This window comes from Pseudophryne corroboree, chromosome 4, assembly GCF_028390025.1.
Source record: "Pseudophryne corroboree isolate aPseCor3 chromosome 4, aPseCor3.hap2, whole genome shotgun sequence".
NCBI classification, from domain to species: domain Eukaryota; kingdom Metazoa; phylum Chordata; class Amphibia; order Anura; family Myobatrachidae; genus Pseudophryne; species Pseudophryne corroboree.
Window position 1 is genome coordinate 607848888 of NC_086447.1, and position 23207 is coordinate 607872094.

Consider the following 23207-nt stretch of genomic DNA (forward strand, 5'->3'; position numbering starts at 1 on the left):
CGCCCCCCCCCCCCCAGCGCCCTGCACCCTCAGTGACCAGAGTGTGAAGTGTGCTGAGAGCAATGGCGCACAGCTGCAATGCTGTGCGCTACCTTGTTGAAGACAGGACGTCTTCTGCCGCCGATTTTCCGGACCTCTTCTGTCTTCTGGCTCTGTAAGGGGGCCGGCGGCGCGGCTCTGGGACCTATCCATGGCTGGGCCTGTGATCGGTCCCTCTGGAGCTAATGTCCAGTAGCCTAAGAAGCCCAATCCACTCTGCACGCAGGTGAGTTCGCTTCTTCTCCCCTTAGTCCCTCGATGCAGTGAGCCTGTTGCCAGCAGGTCTCACTGAACATAAAAAACCTAAAACTAAACTTTTCACTAAGCAGCTCAGGAGAGCCACCTAGTGTGCACCCTTCTCGTTCGGGCACAAAAATCTAACTGAGGCTTGGAGGAGGGTCATAGGGGGAGGAGCCAGTGCACACCAGGTAGTTCTAAAGCTTTACTTTTGTGCCCAGTCTCCTGCGGAGCCGCTATTCCCCATGGTCCTTACAGAGTCCCCAGCATCCACTAGGACGTCAGAGAAAAAGCAGTTGGCGCAGATTGCATAAAATGGGTCTCTTGAATCGCTACTACATCAGAGCTATGATATGTACATCCCTTTTCCACATTTGGGGAGAGATTAAACGCTTAGCATTTATTGATAAGAATTTCAAAATATCTGAACATATAAAAGCACAACTGTGAAAGGCACATTTGTACAGAGCATAGAACCACATACAATAAACAAATGCATATAGTAGTACCTGAGGACAGGGAATGGAGAAACTTTTAGTAGAGGACAAGTGTTTATCCCCTGACAAGTGGGCTTCTGGGGAGTAGTTGCAGAAGGAGGCCTGTGCTCTTTTAGGTGCCATGCTGAAGCACTGAGTTGGAATAAAACGGTAAGCCCACCAAAACATACAATTTTGAAAAGCGATTACTCATGCCAAGACAGTGGAGATCTGGGCATCTGAACCCCCAATATCTGGACTTTTTTGTGTGTGTGTGTTATCTGTTGTACAGGTTATTTTTGTTTGGTAAAAAGACAATAACTATTGAGGGGGCCAAGACAGAGAAGTTATTCACCCATCCCTGTACTTCATAATGAGTTCTCCAGTGCAGGGATGCATTCTATTGATCACACATGCTCACAGAGAATAGTTTCTCAAGGATCACATAACTCCCTTGTTGCAATGACATCAAGCCACCTACTCCTCCAGACTACCAGTGACATCAACTATTAAGAAGGGAACACTTTGGTAACTCTCCAATAATTTAAATTCTAGTAGAGGCTTAGGACAAATCTCACTCGTTCTTCTCAATGAAGAGATTAATGGAGGTGGCCGTATTTAAGTGACATTTATTCTGTATACAGGTTTTTTCTTTTTCACTTCTCTATTGATGGCAATAGATATCTTCCCGACTCCAATGACTTGCTTCTTCATCCTTTATTATTCTTTAAACCACTACTCTGCGTGAACTTTTCCTGAACATGGATAACAATATATATTCAGTTAATTGGTTACATTTTCAATCAGGTAACCTGCTTTATCTGCTTCATCTATTACAGAATGAAAAATGTTCAAAATATAAATATCTACCTTCTAGTTAATGTCCTAGCAAAAGCTTATCAGAATGCCAAGGAAGGGGGGGGGGAAAGACTCCTGAGAAAATATACACTTAAAACCATTTTTGGAGGAAAACACATTTTTGTTTCAGTGAAACAAGTATTACAAAAAACAAGGAACTATGGCCCTCATTCCGAGTTGATCGGTCGCAAGGCGAATTTAGCAGAGTTACACACGCTAAGCCTACGCCTACTGGGAGTGTATCTTAGCTTCTTAAAATTGCGACCGATGTATTCGCAATATTGCGATTACAAACTACTTAGCAGTTTCAGAGTAGCTTCAGACTTACTCTGCCTGTGCGATCAGTTCAGTGCTTGTCGTTCCTGGTTTGACGTCACAAACACACCCAGCGTTCGCCCAGCCACTCCTCCGTTTCTCCAGCCACTCCTGCGTTTTTGCCGGAAACGGTAGCGTTTTCAACCACACGCCCATAAAACGCCGTGTTTCCGCCCAGTAACACCCATTTCCTGTCAATCACATTACGATCGCCGGAGCGATGAAAAAGCCGTGAGTAAAAATACTATCTTCATTGTTAAATTACTTGGCGCAGTCGCATTGCGAATATTGCGCATGCGTACTAAGCGGATTTTCATTGCGATGCGATGAAAAATACCGACCGATCAACTCGGAATGAGGGCCTATAATAGGTAATAACTTAGTAAAAGTGAAACAATGAAAAGTTGAAGTAAAAAAGTAGAGATTTCAGGAAATCCTTCAGGCAATCCCAAACATTAACAAAACCTGACTCCAACTGATTAGTATTCCACTTTAAAAAATGTCCACAAAGATGGCAAAGCTAATCATTTCATTATAATGAGTTTACCTCTGGTCATTTCTTCATCAACCGGAATTTTCCACACCAGTGGCAGAAGAGACAAAATAAGAGTAATGAGTTCCTCTCTACAGGTGAGATCCTGTATTACAGACAAAAACACAATTTATTGAGATAAGAAAAATAATTGAAACTGTTAATTCTGAAGAATCAAACCGGTATTTTAAAGCAAACATGAATTTAAAAAAATTCTATTTGTCAATAATGTCACAAAACTGAAGATTTTATAAATTTTTTACCAAAATAGGCAAATTAGAACATCAACAGTAAAACCAATGGAAAAACTAGACATAAAAACTTTTAAACTATTTTTGAAGTCGGAAAATATTATAGTACACACATCACGTACAAACACCACATAGATGGCCTCCGTGTGCGTACTTATTCGGCCGTGCGTGCACATATTCACAATTTGCGTATGGTCGCTTCCGCGGTCCTGCATATTAGAGCGTGGTATGAGTAAGTACAGTGGAATTTGTACTCGCATGGAAAAGCCACAAAGACATATCATATATCTAATCCATATATTGCATAAATCACCCACTGTCTGCTTTCTCTTCTAACAGCATGAAGATGGGTCACACATAAATTATACTCCCAGAGACTGAAATACAATGGCCTTATTTACACAAAGCTTTGAAATTCTATGAAGGCAAATACCTTTGTTTACCCCTATTGTTCCCAGTATCTGTCGAAGACAATAAATACTGGATTGTCATGGTCTTATCTGAGGACAGGACAAACAAGAAAGACAATATCCAAGAACCTAGGCTGACCGAAGAGAAACTCAATTAGCAATAGCTAACAAAATTACAAACCAGACTTTTAGAAATCTGAGGTAATAACATTCATAGTCTAAACTCTTGGAGATATATGTACATATATATATATATATATATATATATATATATATATATATATGTATGTATGTATATGATGAGTTTAACTGGTCATGGAGCGGGAACTCAGATGCAAACAACAGAAATCACATCTCAAGTCTTAGCCATCGCTCACCTCTTGAGCTGACCAATGATCCCCGGTGCACAGGATATGTCCCACCCCCGAACCAATGGAAGAAGAGCACACTTTGTCTATTGTATTATGTTTTGATCCACTGTATAAAAAGCCAGCTGCATGCCAGGTCACTATCACAGACTCTAAAGGTCATCTACCTTGATGACTGAGGACCAGACTGGGAAGCGCAGGCGAAACTAAACATATGTACCATTGACTGTAGCCATTATTCTATTCTATTGTATCGTATTGTTATTGTAACCCCCTTTCAGTAATTATATGTTGGTGTGTCGGAACCCGGCATTTTAAATACAATCTGGTGTCGTGTCTCCTTTCCCTGCTAAGGTTATAAGTGTATTACAGTCACGTGTAGCTGCTAAGGGCTCACGGAGTATCTTTGGGTGTGTACGCACTGAGTGTACTTTGTACGGCCAGCGCGGCGTTTGTACGCAAAGTACGTACACGGTACGGGGCTCTGCACGCTAATGGTGTAAAAAGTACGTAGGCTAAGGACTGAGTACAGCGGCAGCGGCGGCTCCATTTAAAGTGTATTAAATGTCTTTTTAAAGTGTTGCTTTTAGTCCTGTATGTAAACCGACGTTTACACTATGTAAAACTAGGCCCAACCCATATGAAAATGCCTGTAGAGTTATATACCACTGTGGCTGGGATTCAGTTACCCATGGCTATCCAATTGCTCCCTTTTTCTCCTGATCACTTTGTTAACACCCATTACCTCAAGAGGCTATAGGTGATAACTTCACAGGGTCATGGCACCCGCTAACACGCTAGTTACCGGGTATTTTTTTTTTTTTTACCTCGAGGCAGGTGAAAAAAACCTCTGTTAACTCCTGGTTTCAGAGCTAATTGGATAAGCCCAGAGAGGTCAATTGGTTTGTGGTAATCTACTACGGCTAACTGAATCCCGGCCTATATTGTATATAGCCATCATACCAAATGTCAATTGTTTGGAACAAATACAACTGTCACCAACCCCAGCCCCCCCACCACACCCCACCACCACCGGCACAATGGGGTATATTTACTAAGATGTGAGATTTTTTTGAAGTGGAGATGTTGCCCATCGCAACCAATAAGAATTTAGGTATTATCTTCTACAAGCAGCTAGATAAATGTTAAGTGGAATCTAATTGGTTGCTATGGGCCACATCTCCACTTCAAAAAAAAAAAATCCCAGCTTAGTAAATATACCCCAGTGTGTGAAACAGAGATGTGTTCCACGTTGGTTCTTAAATCATTCACAGTATATTTGAATTAGTCTCTAATGGTGCTGTTTCCGCAGACAGAAATTCTGACAACACAAGCTTTTGGGGGTGCATGACTACTGATTTGAGAAACAATGGTTTAGGGCAGGGCGGTCTCTTTGTATGGGCTCAATGGGCCGTTGCTCAAGGGGCCTAGGCTGATAGCTGATGGTCCCCTTTTTCCAGGGGTACCAGATTTTTGAAAATTGGCCCTGAGGAACCAGAGATATATGAGGTCAAAGTAGAGGTCCCCATCCAAGCTTGTTAATTGCTCTTCCCAGCCATATATCTCAGGTTCTGTCTGACTTAAAGTTTTGTACAATCCAAAAGCTGGGATGCTCTTCTTTCGGTGGACACTATCAGCTTGTCTCTACTTTGACCAGAATCAAAGATATCAGCCTTCCAACAGCTTGTCCCTGCTCCAGCTCCACACGCCTGGTATGCAGTTTTATATTTTCAGCAGATTGCTCTGTCTCCTAAACTCTGACCCCCAAGTCCCAATACCTCCTAAAAGGTGGGTCTCTCTAGTTTTGTATACCATTGAAAGCTTAGAAATCTATTTCCAGGAACTGGAGATATCTGCAGTCAATGATGAATATTAAGCCCCTCCACTACCCACCACTCTCCTGCATATTAAACCCCCCCCTACCACCCTGGAAGTCTTGTAGCGGGGACCCTTCATTCAGCCCAATGCCCCCTTCTGCAGTTTAGTGTTCTCCCTCCCACCATCTGTGCAGTAAAAATAGGATTTATTTATTTTTATTCAGTGTGGGCTGCCTCCTCCCTCTATGCCCCTCCTACCAGACGCAGTCTAGAAACTGTGCCCGAAGAGACTGACATACTTCAAGAGAAGGAAATACAGATAGTGGTGAGAGACACACCAGCTCACACCGAATCGAAAAAACCATGCTGACCAGCATGCAACATGCAGAAATCATGCTAACCAGCATGCACCATTAACAAATCATGCAAAACCGCATGAAACATGAAGAAACCATGTCAACCAGCAGGTAACATGAAGAAACCATGCTAACCAGCAGGTAACATGAAGAAATCATACCAACCATCATGCAACACGAAGAAAACATGTTATCTAGCATGAAACAGGAAGCAACCATGCCAATCAGCATGTAACCTGAAGAAACCATGCTAACCATGCATGAAAGAGGAACAGCAACAGCTGAACCAATACTTAACCAAGTAGCAACGCAGGAAAACGAAGCACTGGGCGGGCACCCAGCATCCTCTACGGACTACGAGAAAAGGATTTACAGATAGGTAATTAAAATCCTATTTTCTCTTACGTGCTAGAGGATGCTGGGGTTCCATTTAGTACCATGGGGATGTACCAAAGCCCCCAGTACAGGAGGGAGAGTGCTGAGGTTCTTGCAGAACTGAGTGACCAAACTTTAGGTCCTAAGATGCCAAAGTATCGAACTTGTAGAACTTCAGCAAACGTGTTCGACCCCGACCAAGCAGCTGGTCGGCAAAGCTGTAAAGCCGAGACACCCCGGGCAGCTGCCCAGGAACAACCCACTGTACAAGTAGAGTGGGCCTTAACAGATCTTGGACATGGCAGGCCTGCCGTAGAATAAGCATGCTGGATAGTAAACCCGATCCAGCGAGCAAATGTCTGCTTAGAAGCAGAACACCCAACCGTGTTGGGATCATACAGGACAAACAGAGCGTCCGACTACTTGTGATGAGAATTCCTCTTCACAGAAACTTTCAAAGCCCTCACAACATCCAAGGACTGTGAGGTAATTGAGGAGTCAGTAGCCACTGGTACCACAATAGGTTGGGGATGTGAAAAACCGGCACAACCTTTGGAAGAAATTGCTGACGCGTTCTGAGCTCAGCTCCATCTTCAAGGAAAACCAAGTAGGTGCTCTTGCATGACAATGCCCCCAATTTCGACACCCGTCGAGCAGATGCCAAGGCCAACAGTGTGACCACCTTCCAAGTTAGAAACTTGACGTCCACCTCCTGTAAAAGCTCAAACCAATCCGACTGCAGGAACTGCAGCACCACCTTAAGATCCCAAGGTGTCGTAGGAGGCACAAAGGGTGGCTGGATGTGCAGAACCCCTATCAAGAAAGTTTGAACCTCAGGGAGAGCAGCCAATTGTTTCTGGAAGAAAATAGACGAGGCTGAAATCTGGACCTTTATGGAGCCCAAGCGTAGGCCCACAACCACACCAGCTTGCAGAAAGAGGAGAAACAGTCCTAGTTGAAACTCTACCGTAGGAAACTTCTTGGATTCACACCAAGACATGTACTTTTTCCAAGTGCGATGGTAATGTTTAGACGTTACCCTCTTCCTAGCCTGTATCAGGGTAGGAATGACTTTGTTCGGAAAGACCTTCCAAGCTAAGATCTGACGTTCAACCTCCATGATGTCAAACGTAGCCATGGTAAGTCTTGATAAGCGAACGGCCCCTGTTGCAGAAGGTCCTCGCGAAGAGGAAGAGACCTCGGATCTTCCAGCAGTAACTCCAGAAGATCCGCGTACCAAGCACTTCTTGTCAAGTCAGGAGCAATGAGGATCGCCTGAACTCTTGTTCTTTTTATTAGCTTGAGAATCCATGGGATGAGTGGAAGTGGAGGGAACACTTACTGGAACACCCATGGAGATACCAGGGCGTCCATCAGCACTACCTGTGGGTCTCGTTACCTGGAACAGTACCTCCGAAGCTTCTCGTTGAGGCGAGAGGCAATCATGTATATCTGAGGTACACCCCATCGGTTTCTTACCTCTGCGAATAACTCCGGGTGGAGGCCCCATTCTCCTGGATGGAGATCGTGTCTGGTGAGGAAGTCTGCTTCCCAGTTGTCCACTCCCGGAATGAAGATTGCCGACAGCGCCCGCGCAAGCTTCTCTGCCCAGAGGAGGATTACTGTCACCTCTGACATTGCAGCCCTGCTCTTCGTTTCATCCTGCCAGTTTATGTAGGACACCGCTGTGACGTCCGACTGAACCCGAACGGCTTGATCTCGCAGAAGATGTGCCGCTTGTAGAAGGTCGTTATACACGGCCTTCAGATCCAGAATGTTTATTGGAAGGAGAGATTTCTGAACTGACCGCTTTCCTTGGAAGTTTTCCCCTTGAGCGACTGCTTCCCAACCCCTGAGACTTGCTTTCGTGGTTCGATGAATCCAATTCTGAATCCCGAACCTGAAGCCCTCGAGTAGGTGAGAAGTTTGCAGCCACCAGAGGAGTGAAATTCTGGCTTTCAGCGACAGGCGTATCCGCTGGTGCATGTGAAGATGAGATCCTGACCATACGAACAGGAGATCCAGTGGGAAAGAACGTGCAAGGAATCTTCTGTACTGTCGAGCCTCTTAGGAGGCAACCATCCTCCCAAGAAGGCGAATGCACTGATGAACCGATACCCGGGCTGGCATCAGGACAACCTGGACTATTGATTGGATCACCAACACTTTCTTCACCGGTAGAAATACCCTCTGCACTTACGTGTTGAAAATCATCCCCAGCAAGGAACGCCTCCTTATCGGATTCAAATGCGAAATTGGAAGCTTCAAGATCCACCCAAAATCCCGGGACAGTTGCTTTGAGAGAGCAACACTCCGTAACAACATCTCCCTGGAGGATGTTAAGGTCGTCCAGATATGGAATTATGTCCACTCCTGGTTTGTGGAGCGGGAGTATAAAGGCTGCCATGGCCCTGATGAACACCCCCGGTGTTGCGTATAAGCCAAGCTCAGTGTTTGGAACTGGAAGTGACATAGTTGTAGTGCAACCCTAGATAGGCGGCCAGATTGGAATGTGAATTACGCACCCCTGATATCCCGGGATACCAGGAATTCCTCTAAATCTCGAGCAGTGATCACCACTCCCAGACTTCATCCCGAATTGAACTCCCACCAGTAGGGAATCAATGACCCCAGGTTTGAATAGTAACCCCTGTTACGTAAATGAGGTGGAACTGGAATAATGACATTAGTTTGACAAATGTTATGATAGCTTCCAGCAGTAGTGCACTTTATGCCTGAGAAGCTAGTAAGCCTGATTTTGAATAATCTGTGAGGCGGGAATACTAGAAATTCTAGTCTGAACCCCTGGGCAACCCAACTGTTTCCAGGGGTCTAGGCAGGATATCGCCCAGATGTGTTACTGAATCTCTTTAGTCTCGCTCCCACCTGCCTGATCCCCAGGCAGTGAGGTCCACCAACAAACCGAAGGGTTTGAAAAAGGGCGAATTTGAAATCTGTCCCTGGGAACCTGGCGGTGCAGATTTTCTGGATTTCCCCAACATCCTCTAAAGGAAGTGGAGGAATATGTGGAATCACGTTCGAAGGAACTGCAGTTTAGCTGTAGGATATAATTTCCTGGTCTGTGCAGTAGCGGAAGGAAGACATACCAACTTACCCGCAGTTGACAAGGATAATCACGTATCCCGAGCGTCCCAACAGGGTCTTACTTGTGAATGGCGGACCTGTCATACCTTACTCGGATTCTGTATCCGCAGTCCATTGGTGTAGCCACCGTCCCCTGCATGTCGAAACTGCCAGAGCAGTGGTCCCTGCGCTATGCAGGTCAATCTCCTTCATGGCGTCTAGCCGTGAAGCCTGTAGACTCCAGTATATGACATAGAAACAAGTACAAGTCACTTCAACACATAGAATCTAAATCATCAAGTAAGGAGCCTGACCACGTTACAATAGCCCCAGAACTGTATGCAAAAGTTGGTCTCCGGGTCACACCTGCAGCAGTGTACAGTATTAGAGATTAGTCTCAATAGGTGATCAGCCTTTATGGAGGTTGTACCAGGGACAGGTAAGACAACCATATTTGACAATATAGACACCCTACAGGGATGTGGATAATAAATCTGGGGGTACACAGGTTTCCCCAAATAAGGAGTTTAACGCCCTACACAGTGGGAAGGCATTCATTATATACATATAATAATATTCCTCATCCCTAATAGCCTCAAACATATGTTGGACACCTCATATATATGCAATATATGGACAAGTGTACGCTTTCTAGGGTACGGAGTTGGGGTGAGAGGCACAGCAGTGGGATTTGAAACCCCACACTTTTTAAAACTGCGGCTTCTACCCAGTATGGGATATATTTGAAGCGATATATTTTAAAGTACATCTTATGGAGGCCACCCCAAGGGGAACTGCCACCGAAGCCTGAGATGTGTACAGTTTTGAGCATGATATAGACACCCCAGGAGAAGATATGCTGTACATTCTGCAGTACAGGACAAAGTCCCTTATACATGGTAAAGTGGACTACACATACACAGGAAAATGTCAACACACTTCCTCCCCCCCAGAATATCTTCAGAGAGTCACAGAGCACAAGAAGCCAGCCACAGCGCGCCCTTATAGGCTTTTATAAAGATAAAAACCCCACTGACTAGCGTAACCTTAACAGGGTTTATAACACCTTTTACCGCAGTGTAGTTATGTGGAGGACAGCGTTCCCTGTCAGCGTGTGTCTGCAGGGAGAAAATGGCGCTGGTTAGTGCTGGATCCGCTCTGAGGAGAAGCTCTGCCCCCTGTAATGGTGCGTCTTTCTGCACTAAAAGATTATACTGGCCTGAGGTAATTTTTGCAGCAAACAGTGGGTTAGACCTTGAAAGCTATGTTTGACCAGTGTAGGGTATCGCGCTGGCCCAAGCCCCCCCCCACAGCGCCGTACACAGTGTGCCGCTGATCCTTCCGGAGCGCAGCCTGTCAGAGCTGCGCTCCCACCTTTGTGCCGCCATTCTCACCGGGGACCCGCTTACCGGGACTCCGGCATCAGATTCACCACTCTTCTTTCTTCTGGCTCTGTAAGGGGGTGGTGGCATGCTGCGGGAGTGAGCGGTCGCCTCGGGCGGCTAACGATCATCAACCTCAGGAACGCAGTGTCCTGTCAGCGGAGATAGTGGCCATTAACCTCTCTGGGTTGGACACTACTCCCCCCCCAAGTCCCACAAAGCAGGGAGACTGTTGCCAGCAGGCTGCCAGTAAAATAACAAACTCTAGAAAACAGTAAAACTAAGAAAACTCCTAGGAGCTCGCCTAGCTGTGACCGGCTCCTCAGGGCACATTTTCTAAACGGAGTCTGGTAGGAGGGGCATAGAGGGAGGATCCAGCCCACACTGTTAAACTCTTAAAGTGCCAATGACTCCCAAAGGACCCGTCTATACTCCATGGTACTAAATGGAACCCCAGCAGCCTCTAGGACGTAAGAGAAAGGGTAATTAGCAGAAATTACTGCTCCAAGTCCTTCATGCTGAGCGGAAGATAGAACACCTCCTACTGTCCGAAGCACATCAAAGCTGCCACTGATAGCACCCCCCACCCCAACCACTTGAGGATGGGTAGGGGCCCCAGTGCATTGCTTTGCCCAGGGGCCTACACTGCTGTTAAAACGGCTCTGGTTTAGGGTAATAATGCATCTTTCTGATTCAAAATAACCAGGTCACCAAAAATATCCCTCGTTCTGGTCTGATGCAGTGAGCAGTTAAAGAAAATGAATGATTTGTCTTCAAAGATATGTCTAGATTACTTATTTGTCCAATTTAGAGAGTTATAAATAACAAGTTGAAAAAAAAACCCTTAGTTATTTTGTAATGGTTTTAGCTCTTTTGAACTACTTTGTATTTGACAGTCTGCTGAAGTGTGTGCAGGAATATGTAATCCAGGGCTTTGATAAATCTTTAAAAAATGTAAGAGACAGCTTAAAACTTTAGAAGCCAGAGTATAGCCCACAACCAAACTATATGAAAACTTCTATAGAACACCACTCATGCCCCTTCAATGCCCCTTGAGATTACTCACATGCCATCAGGCCCCAAAACATGCCTGTCTCCAGTGCCGACTCATAGTATGCCATACTGTATTTCCTTCAATACATATTATGCCACACCACAGTGCCTAAAAATACATAGTATGCCACACCACAGTGCCTTCAATATAGTATGTCACCACACTACGATATTGAGCTGGGGTAGTACTGAGGGGTAAGGAGGGGGTTAGGGGCAGGCAGCACTAGGGGTAGGGAGGTGGTAAGGGTAACTAGTAGTTGGGGCAGTATTGGGGAAAGGGAATGGAGAGGGTAAGGGTAGATAGCAGCTGGGGCAGTACTGAGGGAGTCAAGGAGTGATTTAGGGGCAGACAGTGCTGGGAGTAGGGGGCGGGTAAGGGTAGATGGCAGTTGGGGCAGTAGTGGGCACAAGGTGGGGGTTAGGGTCAAGCAGTGTTGGGAGTAGGGACTGGGTAAGGGTAGATAGCAGCTGGGAAAGTAATGGGGGCAAGGCTAGGCTTAGGGGCAGACAGTACTGGTGGCATTTTCACGGTTACTACACAGGAAGAAGTGGCAGGATAGCCGTCTCTGCCTTTCCCTACTGCATGCTGACAACGTTCAGATAGTGTGTACTCATTCAAGTCAACCATGGATGCATTGAGTACTGCGGTGCAGTATGTGGAAAGAGTCCGGACCTGCAGCGTCAATTAGATTTATCAGGTGCAGCTCATCTCTTCCCTGTCTCAGATGGCCCCAAGCGGTGGTGTGAGGAAAGACTTGCAACACTGATGTTAAAAGCGTCTCTTCTCCCCGGCTTCCTGTATGTGGAGAGCTGTGCATGAAATGGCCGCTGCTGTAATGATACAGGCACACCCACAATGTGGATCTGCTTCCTCTGTCCCTGCATTATTACTGGTCGCCAGAAAGCAGAATCTGGACGCCATGGTGACCTGGCCACCGGGATTTGTCCAGCCTTGATGCAAGCACATGAAACACTATTTTTTTGTAATTATTACCACTTTTCCACTGCCGCTAAAACATGGGTTATTGCTGCGATAACATGGGTTGTGGCTCAATGGAAACCGCTCCCTCAAAAACATCCGGGTCCAGTGAACCCAGGAATCCTACCCAGGAAGTGACCAGGGTTGGACCAGGTAAGGACTTGGGTAACCTGCAGAGTAAATGGGTAACCCAGGTCATCAGACCCAGGTCCCGTTTGTAGCATGGGGAGAGACGGATTTCCCAGCGCTTGAGGATGTCAGCTCCAAGTGCCAGCAGAAGAGAGACTGCATCCATGGGCAGTTTAAACGGCACAGACCCGGTAATAACCAAGGTCGGAGCCAAAGTGGGAACGGAGTCTGACCCGGATTGGAACCAGGTTCCAAATCACGGTTTGGACCCAGCATTTTGTTGAAAAAAGGGTACAAGTCTTAAATGTACCCTTACTGCTATTAGCTATAAGACACAAATGCTGTACACAACAGGAACAGGATAGTTATTCATTAAGTAAATGTTAAACCTCAACAGACTAAATAATAGATCAGCTGTCATCTCTAATTGCCTGTATAGTGAAGGCATGAGGCTTTCCCAATAACAGCTATGGAGCAACCAGATAAAATAAAATATAGGAAAAAAAAATGTGTCAACATGTCCAAAAAACAAAACAACTATATACAAAAGTGTCATTTTGCACATAACCCCAACTAGCAAAACTGCACGAGTGCCTCTATTAAATTACGTACTTTGTGTAATCTGCTCAATAAGAATGCTCTATAGCAGTGGTTCTCAAACTCGGTCCTCACAGTTCACGCTTTCCAGATCACTTAGCAGGTGCACACAGGTGTATTCATTACTCACTAATACATTTTAAAAGATCCACAGGTGGAGCAGATTATTTTGCTTGCAATTCTTTGAGGAGAACTGGAAAATGTGAACTATTTGGGGTCCTGAGGACAGAGTTTGAGAACATGTGCTCTATAGGATTCATCTTTCTTAAGTCTTACCCACCATAACACCAAACCTCATGATAATGTAAATGTGAAAATAAAAATAAAATTACAGTCAAGAGTCTATTTATTAGAACTGAACTATAATTACAAGTTTTATTTGTATACAGACATAGGGATCACGTCTGTTAGATGGCCGGCGGGGGGTGGTAGCGAGCGCAACGAAGCAGGCTTGGGGGCTCGCGACTCTATGGGCGTCGTGGACACCCATGAGTGGGAATAGTCCGTTGGTCGGAATGCCGACAGTCAGGCTAGTGAGGGTTTGGGATGTAGGTGTCGGTAATGTGACCAGCGGTCACATAACTACATCACGTCAGTACTAGAGACAATGGAGGCGCTTCCATGCACCAGCACTTAAGGGAGCATCTTGACATCTAAAGCTGGGTACACACTGGGACGACGGACATTAGCTCAGACATCTGAACGAATGCCCGTCAACCCAGATTTCCCGTACACACTGCAGCGATGTTAATGAAGGTTGGAATGATCATGTTCTGTCCTTCATTAGCATAAACAAGGACGCTAGCAATATCGCTAGGTTTGATGTGCAGCATATCAAACCTAGCAACCGTAGCTTGCGACCACGGGAGTGTGCGCAATCACCAGTACACACTGAACAATTTGTCATTACGAAATGGCAAATCAGTCCGACATCACTCCAGTGTGTACAGAGTTTAAATCTTATACACTCATCCAAGTTGCTTTATTTCCACTTCAACATGTAAAAGGGGCCAATGGGGGAATCCCCTGTTCTGCCAATGAATGGGCAGGTTGATCGGCAAAATCAAACATGTTTGAATCACCATTTTGATGTATGGCCCTCAGACAGCACAATAAGATTGGAGCCAACCCACACACAGCGCTTTTAACCAAAGGGAGACCCTTTGTCAGCACTGACTGTGCACCTTAATAGGATACACAGTCGTATTGCAAAACCTCCCCCCTTCTACAACCCCCTGGTACTGTGAGAGATAGCTGAAGTTGCTGTGGAGGGACCTTCTTTCTCCTGATCAGCGCTGTGCAGGCAGGAAAATGGCGCTGAACGCTGCTGGGTCCGCTCTGAGAAGAAGCTCCGCCCCCAAAATGGCGCGGTCTTCCCGCTCTTCATCTGATTATACTGGCCGGAGGATTGATGCTGGCTGAGATCCTGGGACCCCGACAGGCTTTGTGACCAGTGTAGGGTGTAAGCGCTGGCCCAGAGCGCCCCGCAACGTGCCGCACTATGTACCGCTAAGCCATCCCGGAGCGCAGTTAATACTGCGCTCCTACCCTGCTGCCGCCATCTTCACACCGGCCTCCCGCTTCCAAGAGGGGTCGGTGTCTTACTCGCCACAATCTTCAGCTCTGTAAGGGGGTGGCGGCATGCTGCTGGGGTGAGCGATCCCCTGTGGCGAGGAGCGATCTATCCCATCAGGAGCTCAGTGTCCTGCCAGCGGAGTAAGTGGATCAGACCCCGCAGGGCGGACACTACTCCCCCCCTTAGTCCCACGCTGCAGGAAGGCTGTTGCCAGCAGCCTCCCTGTAAAATAAAAAACTCTAAAATAACTTTTTACTAGAAAAGCTCTGGAGAGCTCCCTTTAACTGTGACCGGCTCCTCCGGGCACATTTTCTAAACCGAGTCTGGTAGGAGGGGCACAGAGGGAGGAGCCAGCCCACACTCTCAAACTCTTAAAGTGCCAATGACTCCTGGTGGATCAGCATCCTCTAGGACGTAAGAGAAAATTGATTTATCTATTGTGTATCTATTGCCCACGTGTGTGTACACATTGAACATATATGAAAGTTGTTGAGGTGGATATAAAAACAGGTAATCTCCAAGTATTCTTTAAACGTATTTTATATGGCCATCATCACAAGAGGAAATATTTATACATCTTAAATAAGGAAGATAAACAGGCCTACACTGATTAATTCACATGGATTCTACAGGTTTGAGTAATTTTTATCAGAGCCCTTTGATTGGGGACAGAAATGTAACTTGAGTCACATTCGTATGCAACATGTCAAAAAGGATTTTAATTAAAGTTTGGTTCAAATTCAGTTTCTTGTTTGTGCGTTAGTCATGAGTTTAGGGTCTTATAAATATATAGTATAACAATCATATTGTAAAAATAATTAGGAGAGCAGATTTAAATAAATATATAAGTCCTTACAGTTCATATGTCCGTTCTGTTGTAATATGAGTCACACATATAAACAATAAAACATAACTACTAAAGGCGGTATTCTATTAGCAGTTGTACTCTCCCAATACTAATAGGATGGCCGGGTGTTCAGGCACCCAAAGCATAATCCACGATAAGGGACCCCCAGAGCACGATAATGGTTACTGTGATAATGACCATACATCGCGATAACGGCTGATTTAAGCGGCATCGGTGCTAAAAGGATACCGCCCTAAGAGTGTACATTTTTTCCTGCTTCTAAGTATTAATTATGACTACCTACCCCATATATGATCATCATATTTGAAATATGTTGAATTTCAGCTTCAATTTTGTGTGTGGCACATCTAAACTTAAAAAAATTAACATGAAATGTAATGCGAGTCACAACGAATGTGTTAGGTGCCGCGGTCCGCGGCGCCGCTCGGTCTGCTTCCGAGCGACGCTCACGGCCGACGCACCTCCCTCCCTGCCCGCCGCCTAGCAACGTTAGGACGCCGTGCGTACTGTAGCCGCCGGGTCCCTGGCAACGCTAGGACGCCGAGCGTCCTCAGCCGCTGGGTCCATAGCAACGGGGACGCCATAGGCGGAACGCGTTCCCCGTTGCCAGACAGGATTGATTAGTTGCTCGTGCAGCAGGGCAGCTGCACGGCAACCAGTAATTAGGGTCTGGGGGCTGGTCTTGCTGGCTCTCCTGTCATTGGCCAGCAGGGTCTTTTTATGGGAGCCAGCACACTGCAGCCTCGCCGGTGATAGCTTCCTGTATGCTGTTTCTGCCTTGCAACGTCTGTTCCTGGTCAGCTGTATCTGGTCGATCCTGCTCCCTGTGCTCCTGAGTTCTGGAGTTCTGAAGCCGGTCCTGGGAATCCTTCCTGTCCAAGTGAACCTGTTGCGGTCATCTGGGGGTTCTCGCTTGTTGGGGTTCCCTACCGGTTTCGTGAGTAGCGGCTTCTGCCGCATGTTGCGGCCTAGGCCGCTTAGTCCTTGTTTTACTTTTGTATTGGTGGTTTTTGCAGAGGTTTCCGCTTTTCACTGTCCTCCCCGGAACTCAGCGGTGCCGTGTGGGGGAGTGGACAGTGGTATCTTTTGTTGTTCTTTTCCTTTGGCGGCGTGCCGCACATATATATAGTTTTAGGGTAGTTAGTAGCCCCTAGCTTCTGTTTGCTTTAGTTAGAGGTCCCCTTGTTATTATCCTGTCTCGGTTCACGCCTTGTCTCACTCTAAGACCTGGGGGCATCGGAGTTGGGCAGACCTAATCCGCCCTTCAAACGCGGCTGCCGTGGGCCCAAGAAACCATAGTCACTCAGGCGTGAACTGACCACACGGGTAAAACAACGGAGGTAGGGTGCTAGGGGCTATTCCCGTACCATCCCTTATTTCAGCGTCACGTCCTGGTGCTCTGGACTCTCTACACAAACATCTCTCCAGTTGTGAGCATCAGGAACGTAACATTATCACCGGCCAAAAAACAAACAAAAAAAAGAATAATATTAAAGAGTTATTTGTTTTTGGTGGGCCTTGAAATTCGGCCTCATGAATCCGGCAGTATTAGGACCAAATCCCAGCCAGCTTTTGGCCAACCAGATTCAGGAACTAACTCAGATGGTTCAGGATCTTACTCTTCTGGTGAGATCGCAGGAAGATCTTTTGCAAGCCTCCCCGAGTATGATTCCAGAACCAAAGATGCACCTTCCTGACCGTTTTTCAGGTAACCGAAAGGATTTTTTTAATTTCAAGGAAGCTTGTAAGTTTATTTTCGTTTAAGGCCCCGATCCTCTGGTACTGAGTCTCAACGGGTCGGGATTGTGATGTCTTTACTACAAGGCGATCCGCAAACCTGGGCTATTGGGCTAAAAGCCGATGATGTTGCCTTGCTATCTGTAGATGCCTTTTTTAAGTCTCTAGGCCTTTTGTACGATGACCCTGATAGAGAAGCGTCGGCTGAGAGCCACTTGCGTGCACTTAAGCAAGGGAAAAATTCAGCAGCGGCGTATTGTACAGAGTTTCGCCGTTGGTCGAACGACTGTGGCTGGAATGACCCGGCCCTGTGCAGTCAGTTTCGCCTCGGTTTGTCTGAAGTTATTAAAGACAGTCTCCTGTAGTACCCCGCTCCAGAGACTTTAGACAAACTCATGGAGCTTGCTATTAAAATTGATCGTCGTCTCCGGGAGCGGAGGGCTGAAAGAGGAGCTAGTTTCAGGCCTAGTCCATGTGTGTATACTTTCCCTGAGGACGTCGAGGAGCCCATGCAAATGGGTCTCTCCCGGCTGTCCCCAGAGGAAAGAACCAGAAGGCTAAATTCTGGTCTTTGCTTGTATTGTGGTGGCAAGGGACATATTGCACGTAATTGCCCGAATAAGCAGGGAAACGCTCTGACCCAGTGAATTGTGAGGGGGTTCACTTGGGTCTGCAGTTGATCTCCTCTAATGATTCCTTATTAGTTCCTGTAAAAATTTCCTTTGGTAGCCTCAGTTCGTTGGTGTCGGCCTTCGTCGACAGTGGAGCTGCGGGAAATTTCATGGATCTTGGTTGGGCTCAGGCTTTGGGCGTTCCACAGATACCTTTGGATAAACATATCACCATGCACGGCTTGGATGGTGGTCCGCTTTCTAATGGGGTAATTACTCACCGCACACCTCCAGTACAACTGACAGTGGGGGTCCTACATTCGGAGAAAATCGAATTTTACCTTACCCATTGTCCGGCTGTCCCCGTAGTTTTGGGTCACCCCTGGCTTGCCTTTCATAATCCCACCATAGATTGGCGGTCTGCGGAGATTTCCCGATGGGGTCCCTTTTGTGTCAAGAAATGTATTTCCCGTCCAGTCCGGGTTGCGGCAGTCACCCCAGAACTTATTCCTTTGGAATATCAGGACTTTGCCGACGTTTTCTCCAAGGGTAATGCGGATATTCTGCCTCCTCATCGGTCCTATGACTGCGCTATCGACTTAGTTCCCGGTGCCTCTTTGCCTAAGGGGAGACTATATGCCCTGTCTGGGCCGGAAACTACGGCAATGAATGATTATGTACAGGAGAGCCTAAAAAAAGGCTTCATTAGGCCCTCGAAATCTCCATTGAGTGCAAGGTTCTTTTTTGTTGAGAAAAAAAATGGGTCGCTCAGACCATGTATTGATTATCGGGCTCTGAATAAAATTTCTGTTAAAAACACCTACCCCTTGCCACTGATTTCAGTACTGTTTGATCAGCTCCGGACTGCCGTTATCTTTTCCAAGATCGATCTTAGAGGGGCTTACAATCTCATCCGAATAAAATCTGGGGATGAGTGGAAGACGGCTTTCAGCACACAGTCGGGAAATTATGAATACCTGGTGATGCCGTTTGGTCTGTCTAATGCTCCTGCTGTATTTCAAGATCTCATTAACGACGTCCTTCGCGACTTTCTAGGAAAGTTCGTAGTCGTTTATTTAGACGACATTTTGATTTACTCTGAGTCTTTTGAACAACATATTACCCATGTGCGACTGGTCCTTCAGAAGTTACGGGAAAATCATTTATACGCCAAACTGGAGAAATGTGATTTCCACATCACAGAAGTGTCCTTCCTGGGGTATATTATTTCTCCTAAGGGGTTTTTCATGGAACCAAAAAAACTCCAGGCCATCCTAAATTGGGCACAACCCACGAACTTAAAAGCAATTCAGCGCTTTTTAGGGTTTGCAAATTACTATAGGCGTTTTATTCATACCTTCTCAGATTTGGTTGCTCCTATTGTGGCATTGACTAAAAAAGGAGCGGATCCTTCCAATTGGTCGCCTAAAGCCAAGTCTGCCTTTCTGGCCTTAAAGCAGGCCTTTGTCTCAGCTCCAGTACTCAGACACCCTAACCCGGATCTCCCCTTTATTGTCGAGGTAGATGCCTCAGAGGTTGGAGTGGGGGCTATCCTTTCTCAGGAAGACCCGGAGTCTCAGGAATTACACCCATGTGCCTTCATGTCCAGAAAATTCTCCTCCGCAGAATCCAACTATGATGTTGGTAATCGAGAATTGTTGGCAGTTAAATGGGCTTTCGAGGAGTGGAGGCACTGGCTGGAAGGAGCAAGGCATACCATTACGGTGTTTACTGACCACAAGAACCTGCAGTATATTGAGTCAGCTAAACGGCTTAATGCTCGACAGGCACGTTGGGCGCTGTTTTTTACTCGTTTCAGGTTTATTATCACCTTCAGGCCCGGTTCCAAGAATACAAAAGCCGATGCCCCGTCACGTTGTTTTCTTCCTGTTCACAATAACCACCCGGCTACTACCCCCATAGTCCCATCGTCTGTCATCCGGGCTGGCCTCACACAGGATTTATTTACATAGCTAGTCCAGCTTCAGCAGCAGGCTCCCAAAGTCACTCCTGCAGATCGTCTCTTCGTCCCTGAATTTCTGAGAGGCACTGTTCTATTTGAGTTTCATGATAATAAGGTTTCTGGTCATCCGGGTATCACTAAGACCTTGGAGTTAATCTCTCGCTCAGTGTGGTGGCCTAATCTTTCTAAAGATGTAAGGGAATTTGTCCGTTCCTGTCAGGTTTGTGCTCAGTACAAGGTATCTCGATCGTTGCCGGTCGGGCAACTCATGCCTTTAGCCGTTCCTCTCAGGCCATGGTCACATATATCCATGGATTTCGTGGTGGACCTTCCTCTTTCAGCTAGATTTCGAGTCATTTGGGTGGTAGTAGACCGTTTTAGTAAGATGGCCCACTTCATTGCTCTCCCCCGATTACCCTCTGCTCAAGGGTTGGCAGTTTTATTTCTCCGCCATGTGTTCAGGCTCCATGGCTAACCCAGGGATATTGTCTCTGATCGGGGACCGCAATTCATCGCCCGTTTCTGGAAATGTTTTTGTGCCTCATTAAATATGAAACTCTCTTTAACATCTGGGTACCATCCACAGTCTAACGGACTAACTGAACGTGTTAATCAGTCGTTAAAATAAGAATTTACTCACCGGTAATTCTATTTCTCGTAGTCCGTAGTGGATGCTGGGAACTTCGTAAGGACCATGGGGAATAGACGGCTCCGCAGGAGACTGGGCACATCTAAAGAAAGATTTAGGACTATCTGGTGTGCACTGGCTCCTCCCCCTATGACCCTCCTCCAAGCCTCAGTTAGGACACTGTGCCCGGAAGAGCTGACATAATAAGGAAGGATTTTGAATCCCGGGTAAGACTCATACCAGCCACACCAATCACACCGTATAACTCGTGATAGGAACCCCGGTTAACAGTATGATAACAAAAGGAGCCTCTGAACAGATGGCTCGCAATAACAACCCGATTTGTGTAACAATAACTATTTACAAGTATTGCAGACAATCTGCACTTGGGATGGGCGCCCAGCATCCACTACGGACTACGAGAAATAGAATTACCGGTGAGTAAATTCTTATTTTCTCTGACGTCCTAGTGGATGCTGGGAACTCCGTAAGGACCATGGGGATTATACCAAAGCTCCCAAACGGGCGGGAGAGTGCGGATGACTCTGCAGCACCGAATGAGAGTACTCCAGGTCCTCCTCAGCCAGGGTATCAAATTTATAGAATTTTGCAAACGTGTTAGCCCCTGACCAAGTAGCAGCTCGGCAAAGTTGTAAAGCCGAGACCCCTCAGGCAGCCGCCCAAGATGAGCCCACCTTCCTTGTGGAATGGGCTTTTACAGATTTAGGCTGCGGTAGTCCCACCGCAGAATGCGCCAGCTGAATAGTGCTACAAATCCAGCGCGCGATAGTCTGCTTAGAAGCAGGAGCACCCAGTTTGTTGCGTGCATACAGGATAAACAGCGAGTCAGTTTTCCTGACTCCAGCCGTCCTGGAAACATAAATTTTCAGGGCCCTGACTACGTCCAGTAATGTGGAATCCTCCAAGTCCCTAGTAGCCGCAGACACCACAATAGGCTGGTTCAAGTGAAACGCTGATACCACCTTCGGGAGAAACTGAGGACAAGTCCTCAACTCTGCCCTATCCATATGGAAAATCAGATAAGGGCTTTTATAGGACAAAGCCGCCAATTCTGACACACGCCTGGCCGAAGCCAGGGCCAACAGCATGACCACTTTCCACGTGAGATATTTCAAATCCACAGTCTTAAGTGGTTCAAACCAATGTGATTTCAGGAACTCCAAAACCACATTGAGATCCCAAGGTGCCACTGGGGGCACAAAAGGAGGCTGAATATGCAGAACTCCTTTGACAAAAGTCTGAACTTCAGGCAGTGAAGCCAGTTCTTTCTGGAAGAAAATCGACAGGGCCGAAATCTGGACCTTAATGGACCCCAATTTGAGGCCCAACGTCACCCCTGCTTGCAGGAAATGCAGGAATCGACCCAGTTGAAATTCCTCCGTTGGGGCCTTCCTGGCCTCACACCAAGCAACATATTTCCGCCAAATGCGGTGATAATGTTTTGCGGTGACATCCTTCCTGGCTTTGATCAGGGTAGGGATGACTTCCTCCGGAATGCCCTTTTCCTTCAGGATCCGGCGTTCAACCGCCATGCCGTCAAACGTAGCCGCGGTAAGTCTTGGAACAGACAGGGCCCCTGCTGCAGCAGGTCCTGTCTGAGCGGCAGAGGCCAAGGGTCCTCTGAAAGCATCTCTTGAAGTTCCGGGTACCAAGCTCTTCTTGGCCAATCCGGAACCACGTGTATAGTTTTCACTCCTCGCCTTTGTATTATTCTCAGTACCTTGGGAATGAGAGACAGAGGAGGAAACACACAAACCGACTGGTACACCCACGGTGTTACTAGAGCGTCCACAGCGATCGCCTGAGGGTCCCTTGACCTGGCGCAATATCTTTTTATTGAGGCGGGACGCCATCATGTCCACCTGTGGTCTTTCCCAACGGTTTACCAGCATTTGGAAGACTTCTGGATGAAGTCCCCATTCTCCCGGGTGGAGGTCGTGCCTGCTGAGGAAGTCTGCTTCCCAGTTGTCCATTCCCGGAATGAACACTGCTGTCAGTGCGAACACATGATTTTCCGCCCATCGGAGAATCCTTGTGGCTTCTGCCAATGCCCTCCTGCTTCTTGTGCCGCCCGGTCTGTTTACATGGGCGACCGCCGTGATGTTGTCTGATTGGATCAGTACCGGCTGGTTCTGAAGCAGGGGCCTTGCTTGGCTTAGGGCATTGTAAATGGCCCTTAGCTCCAGAATATTTATGTGAAGCGAAATCTCCTGATTTGACCACAGTCCTTGGAAATTTCTTCCCTGTGTGACTGCACCCTAGCCCCGAAGGCTGGCATCCGTGGTCACCAGGACCCAGTCCTGTATTCAGAATCTGCGGCCCTCTAGTAGATGAGCCCTCTGCAGCCACCACAGCAGCGACACCCTGGTCCCTGCCAACAGGGTTATCCGCTGTTGCATCTGGAGATGGGACCCGGACCATTTGTCCAACAGGTCCTACTGGAAAGTCCTTGCGTGGAACCTTCCGAATGGAATTGCTTCGTACGAAGCTACCATTTTTCCCAGGACTCGTGTGCATTGATGTACCGACACCTGTCCCGGTTTTA

At 46.9% G+C, this 23207-nt stretch overlaps 1 protein-coding gene across 3 annotated transcripts in view; it reads right to left on the reverse strand.

The window, feature by feature from the left end:
- The window catches only part of LYST (lysosomal trafficking regulator), an 864675-nt gene that overhangs the window by 628052 nt on the left and 213416 nt on the right, over positions 1–23207 (reverse strand). For all 3 annotated transcript variants that reach the window (XM_063917604.1, XM_063917602.1, XM_063917605.1), the window contains exon 3: positions 2473–2563. In XM_063917604.1, coding sequence (XP_063773674.1) covers positions 2473–2563 — 91 coding nt within the window. The remainder of the gene's footprint in view (positions 1–2472; positions 2564–23207) is intronic.